This window comes from Dendrobium catenatum, unplaced genomic scaffold, assembly GCF_001605985.2.
Source record: "Dendrobium catenatum unplaced genomic scaffold, ASM160598v2 fragScaff_scaffold_107, whole genome shotgun sequence".
NCBI lineage: Eukaryota > Viridiplantae > Streptophyta > Magnoliopsida > Asparagales > Orchidaceae > Dendrobium > Dendrobium catenatum.
In genome coordinates this window covers 390,640-400,873 of record NW_021318569.1, presented here as the reverse complement: position 1 = coordinate 400,873, position 10,234 = coordinate 390,640, and the positions used below count along the sequence as shown (strand labels likewise).

At 31.8% G+C, this 10,234-nt stretch overlaps 1 protein-coding gene across 1 annotated transcript; it reads left to right on the top strand.

The window, feature by feature from the left end:
• Positions 1 to 9,612: 9,612 nt before the first annotated feature.
• Positions 9,613 to 10,234, top strand: LOC110096326. The gene has a single exon (XM_020822210.2). It carries the CDS (start codon positions 9,668 to 9,670, stop codon positions 9,992 to 9,994), a length of 327 nt encoding a protein of 108 aa, XP_020677869.1. The 5' UTR covers positions 9,613 to 9,667; the 3' UTR covers positions 9,995 to 10,234.

Below are 10,234 nucleotides of genomic sequence, written 5' to 3'. Positions count from 1 at the left end.
GTGAATTTCATTTGCATGAAAATAAGAAGTTAAACATATCATGAAAGGAAGAAAATTAGTCTTTAAGTTAACCTTAATATATTTTAAATAAGCACATAATAAAAAAAATTGTATTTAAAAGTTGTTTTAAAAAATATTAACAAAGTTTTCCCAAACAAAACTGAAAAGGACATGAATATTGATTATTATAAAGTTGTACCAATCATCACGCATTAAAAATTTAATTAGGACATCATTTAGGATATTTTCTCTTAATGCTTTTTAAACAAGCTTTTTAGTATAAAAATTTCTTGTTTAAAAAGATTTTTTACTAAAAATTTTCCTTATAAAATAGTACGAAAGTTGTCTCAAGCTAAGCCTAATTCTGATGATTGAATCTATTTTGCTACTTCAAAGTTAATTAAAAATTCAAGAAGAAAAGAGAAATTATTCCATTCTATTTTCAGCTTTGATATAAATAAATCATTTGATTCAATGATTCTAATCATGAACAGATGCAAACCATGGCTTTGATAATAAGCCAAAAAAATGATGATTGATATGACTACAAAAATCAATTAAAAACTATTAAAATTAAAATAATGATTATCTGAGCTGCAAATTTAACATGCTTATAGTCCAATTGAGCAGCTAGGCAAGACAAATTCAATGAGTCCAAGATCAGTCAATTCCGATATCATTAAGTCAACATAATGCAAAAAAAAGTTTCATGATCAAAAGAATTGATATGAACCATGCGATGTAATGTTTTAGATACTAGTTTAGAATATCAAAATGTCTATATCAAAAAGCCTATTAATATAGCCCAATTCTTCACATAAGTGGGGGAAGAATATAGAGAAAACTAAAGAGCTCTCATGCATTTTCCAGCTATCCCTACCGACAACAATCACAAGTTATTGTCATCGACCGTTATTGTCATCACCACCGTCAATCACCGTTAGTGATCACTACCATCTCTAAAATTCTGAAAAGATTTAATCCTATTGGAAATAGTTTTCAGTCTATGAACATTTGTTTTCTATAATCTCTGTTAGATAAATCAAGTCCTGTAGTTAGGAGTTAATTGTCTATCTATGAACACTTAATTTTTTTAATTCACATAAGAGAAATCACACATATTATTATCAAATATCCCTCTTCTTCTTCAACTACGTGGAAGGAAGAATTCTTGCATATTCAGATATATATTGAATTTTTCATCTGGGTTAGACCCCCTTTTTTTTCTCTATCCTGATTTTTTACGCAAAAAATTTTAGTTCGTACTGTATTTGTCCATGTGTCGAATTTTTGTACAATGTTGAGACATAAAACACACTCTATTGATTTAAACTTCCTAGCAAGTAACAATAATTAAACTTAAATTTATGTAAATATTTAATCTCAACCAAACATTTTATTATTGCCATCTGTCCACCTGAAACTATTCCAATGACTCAATTTTTTCTCACAATCATGCATAAAAGAAATAAAATACTTTTTTTTTTTTATATAAAAATGTCTAAAATTTTGAATAAATATAGAGGGACGTACAGACCACAATCCACAATCCTAAAAATTAACGATTTACAGCCGCATCGGTTATTCTAATTTATTATTATTATTATTATTATTATTATAACAAACTTTTTAGAAGACATGATAAACGAATGATGTATTACAATGCATGATTTCAAAATGATACTCTCAAATTTTTTGACTTAAAAGAATTTTAAATTTTTACAATATATATGTTCAATTCTTTCTAAGTTTCTAAACCCAAAAAAAGCGGGAGAGAAATAAATACAACAACAATATCAAGCATTTATCTCACTATATAGGGTCAGCTACATGAATTTTTTTTCTCAATTGTGTCATGTTAAGAGTTAAATTCTCATTTTAATCTAATAAAGAAATGTCATTTATAATATTTTCTAAAAGTCTTTTTAGGTCTACCTCTACCTTTCTTGACATAAGTTAAATCTAATACATCTACTCTCCAAACCAGGTCATCAGAAGACCGTCATTTAATATAACCAAACCATCTAAGATGACTCTCTCTAATCTAATCTGCCATTGGAGATACTCCAACCTTTTCATATATATGCTCATTTCATAGCCTGTCTCTAAGAGTAAAGCTACTCATCTTGAGCATTCTCATCTCTACAACAATTAACTTAATATTATGCTTCTCTTTTAATGACCAACATTTTGTACCATAAAGCATTGCAGGTCTAACCACCATGTTATAAGTATTTTTCCTTAAGTTTGTGGTACTTTTCTATAACACAACATTCCTGATGTATTCCTCTACTTCAACCATCCAACTTGAATTCTACTAATAATATCTCCATCTATTTCACCATCCCTCTGAACAATAGACCCAAGATATCTAAAATGTTTACTCTTATTAATAACTTGATCGCTCAAAGTCACAAACCCCCGCTAGATCTATTTCTACTACAGTTACACTCCATGTATTCGATTTTTTATCTACTCAAACGAAAACCTTTAGACTCTAAGGTTGACCTTCATAATTCAAGTTTAGCTTCAACTCCCTTTTTAGTCTTACCAACAAAAAGAATATTGTCAACAAAAAGCATATACCCGGGAACATCCTCTTGCAAATCTCTAGAAACAACATTCATGACTAAAGCAAAAAAAAAAAAGATATGGGCTTAAGGCTAATCCTTTAAGTAATCCAACTGAAGTAGGAAAATACTTAGTCATAACAACTGCAACATACATATCCCTAATGACTTAAATATAAGCATTATTAACTCCTTTCTTTTTTAGAACTCTCCATAGCACTTCTCTTGGAACTTTATCATATGCTTTCTCTAAATCAATAAATATCATATGAAGATCATCATTATTCTCTCTATACTTCTCTATCAAACCTCTCAATAAAGGTATAACTTCTTTAGTAGACCTGCCCGGCATGAATCCAATTTGATTTTGAGAAACATTAGTATAACATTGTAACCTATGCTCCATAACTCTCTACCATAGTTTTAAATTATGATACATCAACTTAATTCCTCTATAATTTGCACAATCTTGTGCATCATCTTTAATCTTAAAGATAGGAATCAATACACTCATTCTCCACATATCTCAAAAAAAATATTAAACAGTTTAGTAAGCCAAGAAATTCCTTCATCTCCTAAGCATTTTCACACCTCTATTGGAATATCACCAGGTCTAATAGTTTTCCCACACTTCATATGAACTTAAAAAAGAGGGAGAGGAAGAACTAAAAATTAACTTTGGGTTCAAATGAACACAAATTTTGGTGTAATTATAATTAAAATGACAATCTCGTCAAGAAATTTTCAATATAATCAAGAACATTGAAACCTTAGTTCAAATGACCCTTACTAAAGCTAAACAATTTTAAAATAAAAAAAGAGATAAAAAAATCTCTAAATGCAACAAATTCATAATCTAAATGATATTTCATGACGATCATTCCAACAACACCAATAACATTTGACTCCTAATATATTATCCTAAATGAGTCATCACTGCTTAAAAGAACCTAAATGGACCCCACCTCTTTTCCTTCCCATTTCTTCCACATAATCTAAAACGAGGTCTTTATATCGTCATCACTTATCATTGGCATTCTCTTGGTATTATTTGATATCCAAAGCTAAACTAGATATGCAATGTTAAAACTCTTCTTGACTTCATCCCCACAACCAATAGCATTGAGTGGTTCACTCTCAAAGTAGAACATCCACCATCATTGTCTAGCATTCAATGTGTGTCATTCAACATTCTTTATCATTGTCGTCGAACATTCGATGGTTATTTCACCAAATGCAAGATGCCACCTAATACCCATTGCCTACTAGCATCATTTGCCACATGATTCATCAAACTATATCCCTTCTTTCCATAAAAAATGCAACTTTGCCTCATTATCGACATGAGATAGTGGACCTTCTTCTCTGCACAGATCTTTACATAGTGATAAATGTTGCAATCTGGGAGCTCAACCTTATATTTTGATAATTACAAATATTATTGGATGCTTCATTTACTTATTCTAGTATCACGCTTTAGATATTTATTTTTATATGGTACTAAACTTTCAAGTATAATATACACCAAGAAAAGATTGAAGAATAGGCTCAAGATAATGTAGCATCAGGGTAAAAGTAAATCTATATATTATAGAGAATTTATTGTTCATTTTTCTTGAGTCCATTTCTATATTAGGTATATATTGGCTTAGCAACTGTGCATACATACACAAGAGGTTTAAAATTGAATGTTTTAATTTTTTTGTTTATTGTGCTGTATGATTTGTTCTAACATAAATTAATTAAAATATTTAATTAAGTGAGATTAATTAAAATTGGAATATAATAAATATGTTATACAATTTACACATTGTACTAAACGATCAGGTATATTAAGAACTTTAAAAAAATATTCTTTAACATTGTGGAAAGGGAACCTCCTTATAATACAAGGCTTTACTAGTAGAGATTATTTTAAGGGCTATATGATTTTTCATTTTGTATGTTCTTAAATTAGAAAAAAAAATAGTATCTCCTCTCTTCATCAACACGAATTAACTTGCGCATAATAATATTGAAATTTGTAGAAATAATTAACAAAATATTTCAAATATTTTTCTCTCTTTGCATACATACCTAACTTTTGATACAAATTCTAGTACTTGCATTTAAGACTATTGGTATTAAATTCTTGCATTTGAATTTAATCTTTAAATAAACGCATATTTAAATATTTTATTTAAATTTATATTTAAATTGGTTGAAAAGAAAAAAAAAAGGAATAGAGTATTGAAGTGATGAACAAAAATAAAATATCAAATTTTCATTAGTTTTATAATTTACGTTGTATTTGAATTATATATACAAAAAACATTACTAATAACTCATTTTCCACCATGAGAATTTGAACTAATCAAATGAAGAGAGATAGGAAGAACAAGCTTCCTTGTTCATTAAAAGAAATTACAGTAGCAAAAGACCTAACCTCGATAATTAAAGAAAAACAAAATATTTATAAAACTGACCTATGGAATAAAGCTAATGTGGGGTCAAAATAATAATAATAATAAATGTTCACGTTTTTTTTTTTCCTTTTTTGAAAATATATTTAACAACTTAAAAAATTATTGAGATGGCAGTTAATGAGAAGAATTTCAACTATTGGAAATTTTAATAATTGGTGTTAGTTGCCAATTTGGAAATGAATGAGTCAATGAATGAATGGAGATCAAGAAAAAGTCAAACAGATCAACTTCCTACCAATTTTAACTTTATAGATTCTTATATTCACAACCCTTTTCACACAACCAAGCAAGCTCTTTTAGAATAAGAAGCTTTTATACTTGCATGCTCTCTCTCGAGAAATTATTATGCGTGGAACGCCACCTTTTTTGCAGTGTACCGCGGCTTTGTACTGTTATGTACCGGGTAATGTGGTGCATCCTGATTCGCCTCTGAACGGTCCAATGATCGAACATAATAATTTCTTCTCTCTCTCTATTAATGCCATCAATCATATTGATTATTAAGTCCGATTATATTTTTTAAACAAATAAATAAGCCAAATCTGAATATGAGAGCGATACTATCAAGAAATTTTTTATATATTTGACTCAATAGTTGATGAGTTGAACACAAATAAAATTTAATTTATTTGTCGCAACTCATTTACACCTCTAGATCTGGCATCTTGAAGGATCACTTACTTCCCTTGCTAATTTCTAGCTCTCATATTTCAAAGACAAACTAACCTAATTTTATCTCTATGTATCTTAGAATAAACAATTATTCTCCTCAAGGTCATGCATATTTATTGCATGAGCATAATGTAGTTGAAGTGATGTCTATAAGAAGATCATTGAAGCACTAAGGCTTCGTTTGGGACGGCTTTTTTATTGCTTTCTGAAACGGAGTTTTAGTACAAAAATAAAAAAAAAATTGTACTAAAACTCCATTTTAGAAAGCAATAAAAAAGCCGTCCCAAACGAAGCCTAAGTCGGCTTTAATAGTCATAGCACTGTCGTATTAGGCTAGTGTAAATTGCACATGGAAGGGCTTATGGCTTCCAATGGTCACCAAGTAGATAAAGCAAGCGAACTTGAGGATGTAACAAGGCTAGCTAGTGTCCATTTGCATAACATTGAAGAGTCTTGAGCTTTATTTTTTGCACATATATTTATTATACATTGTGCATGAGGGAATTCCCAAGTCTTCATTTTAGGTTTTTTTTTTTTTTATTAATGTGGGGCCATGATGTCTTGAGAATCATGTATTATTTTATGCATCATATAAATATAAAGTATATGGGATAGAGAGACTCCATAATAAAAAACTAGTAGACTTTGTTGCCCATATTCAATTTTCCACCAAGGGATGGTGGCAAGGTAGATGGAGGCCATTTATGATAGGAATGAATGTTACAAAGCCTCCATGTGATCTATAAAAGTTGTTAAGAAATTTTTTGTGGAGAAAAAAAAAATTAGTTAGTTGTGAAGACCATTTCTTTCGCATAATATGGCCGGTTTTCATTATATAGAAACTTCCACGTGGCACGTTCATTTTTTTTAATATAATAAATTACCTTAAGATTTTGTGGATCCATATCAATATTAGAAGCTTGATGAACATATTAATCCTTGACATTATGGCCAAAAGGATGAAATTGAGCTCATTGTTCGGGTTTTGTGAAGAATAGTGCCTTCCTTAAAAAAAATCATCAATCAATTAAACCCATGTATTTAGATAAGTCGATTTCATGGTGATCAAAGCTTAATCAATATACAATTGCACTTTTGGAAGACTTCTTTTGAGCTCTTCCAAGATAGTATCTACCAAACTTCTATCACCATCATACTACTTTGGGGCAACATGATACAATCTTCAAAGGGCCATTTAAATTATATGAAGAATTCTTCTATAGAGAAGAAGATAGAGAAACTTTTATGAGCGAAGTATCTGTAAATGATAAAAAAAAAATATCCATGAGGAGATTTTACATCTGCCCTATTTGTGATAGTAATTTCAAAATCAAATTTGTATTAACTTCAAGAAAGTAAATGATTCATGTCCAAAAATGATTACTATTCATCTTTTAATATTGATGCCATGGTTCATTTGATATTTATTCTAAGGAATACTGATTTAATCAAGTTTAATAATGTTCAAAAATTTCTTATGCCACTTATCATCTTCATGTCATGACATTTTACCTTGGGAAAAGATTAATATGTCTTCCTCTAATGGCCTCCATGACATTAGCACAACACTTCATTGTATATTCGAAGTTATATGATCTCTACGGCCTCCATGGCAGAATTGATGCAACCATCTTCCATAGCCTCCATAACCTTCCTATGTCACTTCCTCATTTATCTTCAAGTTGTGACATATTAATATCTAGGAGAGGGATTATTATTGTTACCTTCACTCACCCTATGAATTTTCAGTGCTGCTTTGCATGCTACGTTTAGGCCTTACAGGTCCGTTTAGGACAGGGTCACTACTGCTTTCCTTTATAAAAAGTTACTAAATGGTCATTTGGGGCATTGCAGTAGAACTGAGTTAGGAAAAATTCATGGCACATGGCTAGTTCTCATAACCTTTCACTATCTCTCGCGTTCCACTGGTTTCCGCGATTTCGAAGGGCAAAACTGATGTAAATGCATCACTTGCAAATGTTTGCGACCTTCATCACATCGGCACCTTCCGCACCGCTTCTGACTACAATTACCAAACCCTAAAGACCAACGTCAACCTCCTTAAGCTCATCCATCTCGAACTCACGTTCTCGGATATTCGTGGCAGTCTCCCGACCTTTGGCTCTCTGGCTTGTACCTACGTCTAGAAGTTCAACTTCTACGAGTTTGACACTGCTCATGACATCTACACCTCTAACCTGTTCCCATTCTTTTGGCCCGACCCCAAAGTTTGATCAATCTGTCAATTCCCAATCCTGATCTCTTCCACTCAATGGAACGAGCCCCGACTACCTAGTCGATCGATTCCGATCTGACGCCCATCCTGACCCGGCTCCCAGCTCAAGACCGACCCGGCGACCAAATCCCATCAGCCTTGTCGAGTATCTCTCGTCCTCAAAAATCTTCCCGATCACGAACAAATCCTTCTGCCTCTTCCTCCCTCACATGTGTCCGAAATCCACGGACGTCTGCCCCTTGCCTATCTTTTTTGTTTGCCCCTCAACAACACCTCTCAACCAAATCTGTCTATTGTTTGGATCAATCCTATACACACGTCCAACCCCCTATTTGGAGACCCACCTGCTTCCTACTCTCCACAAGCGCAGCTCCCTCTGCTCTCCAACAATTATTGATTTCAAACTATTTTAATTGTGTATTTCTTCACACTAAAATTGTAATTTAGAGAAAATTAATAATTTATTTCAAGCTTCAAAATTACTTACTTATTTTATATTTTAATTAAATCTTAAAAATTTATCAAAGTTATATTATTATTATTATTACAAAAAATATATTTTTTTATAAGTAATTTCGGATATTATAATTTTTTCAAGATAATTTTAAAGTATGATATTATATTATCAAAAAAATTAAGAGTACTTTGATATTTAAAAGACATAAAATATTTCAAAAAAGTGGATATAGTTGTAATTTAGAAATATTAGTTTGTTATTATATACATTTAAAAAAATTGAAATTTACAAAAACACAAAAAAAAAATTCAGCTCAATATATATAAGTTTATGATGATAATTTGTTTGCATACAGCTGCAGTACATCAGCTCGACAGTTATAATTTCCAAACAAATTATAATGATATATGTACAACAACTAAAAAAACAACTTTTTGTACAATAATTTAACAATCTGCTTTACTGACAGCTACAACCACCCCAAACACGTCCTACATCTTTCAATGGATGATAATTTTGATACCCAATTTCATTGCTTCACAAACATGGATGATTCTAATAATCTCCATCTTAATTAGGCTTTATATTAGCACCTTCTCTGTATTTAGGTAAAAGCTCAAACTATTTTATTTTAATAATAAACTTAATCAATATATAATTAATATTTTTATGCATTCTATCTTGATTTATTGGTTTGAAACTTAGGCTATCAATTAATAAATATTAGATTTAAAATTTATATTACATTTAATTCGCTTTAAAGTTAAGAAAAAAGTTTTTAAATTTATTACTAATAAAAAATAGATGATGTTTAGCCCTTTGCGTCCGCAGCACGTGACAGACGCTCGCATCAGGAAACAGAAACTTAAACCCGAAAGATGCCCTCACGAAACCCCGTTTACACTAAACCCCTTCATAAAGATTCCTTTTCAAACCCCATTCACACTCATTAAAAAACCACCGCCAAAATCCCGAATCGCTACCGTCCATTTATACGATGACGTCACCGCCGACCCCGGGATCGGGTCGGTGCTGAACTGGCCAACTCCCACGCCACGCTGGACATCCTACGTGGCATTCGGATTGATCTCGCTGACCCTTTCCTTGCCTATCCCGGGCCCACCATTCTTTCCCCGCACTTTCCACCCTTACCCCTCAATTCTTATAAAATCTTTCCCTTTTCCCTCATAGAATCTCTCCCATTCCTGAAGAAACCATCAAACTATTGAAGAGAGCTTGAAGTGGAAGAAGATCAAGAAGGGTCAATATGGGAAACTGTCTTCGCCACCGGCAGCCGGTGACTATGGTCGACGGCGACGATGAAGAAGAGCACTGGATTAAAACAGAGAAAGCCGAAGAACTAACCACAAGCAGGCCGAAGGAGACTTCTGCACCGTCCACAGAGGTGAGGATCAGAATCAGTAAGAAGCAACTTGAGGAGTTTTTGAGACAGGCAGAGATTAAAGGCTTACCAACTCGAGATGTGATGATAGAGCTTATCAATATGAGCATGGCGGAGTCTAATGAGATCATTCATGATCAGTATCATTGGAAACCTGCGCTCAGAAGCATTGCAGAAGAGCCTGACGATTAGAATGAAACTATATAAGCTCTCTTCTATCCCTTTTTCGATCTCTTATACTCTTTTGGTTAGATTGTCTGTAAATTATTAGATTTGTTAGATTATGATATGTGGTTATAAGTAGGTTGTGAATGGAAGAGGAGAAGAAGGGATAGATGGGTTTTTTTTTTTAATTTAGGTCTGGTTTGTTTGAGTTTCTGATTTTGTAAAATATTAGAGCTATTTTGATGAATATTCTTTATATTTTTTTCA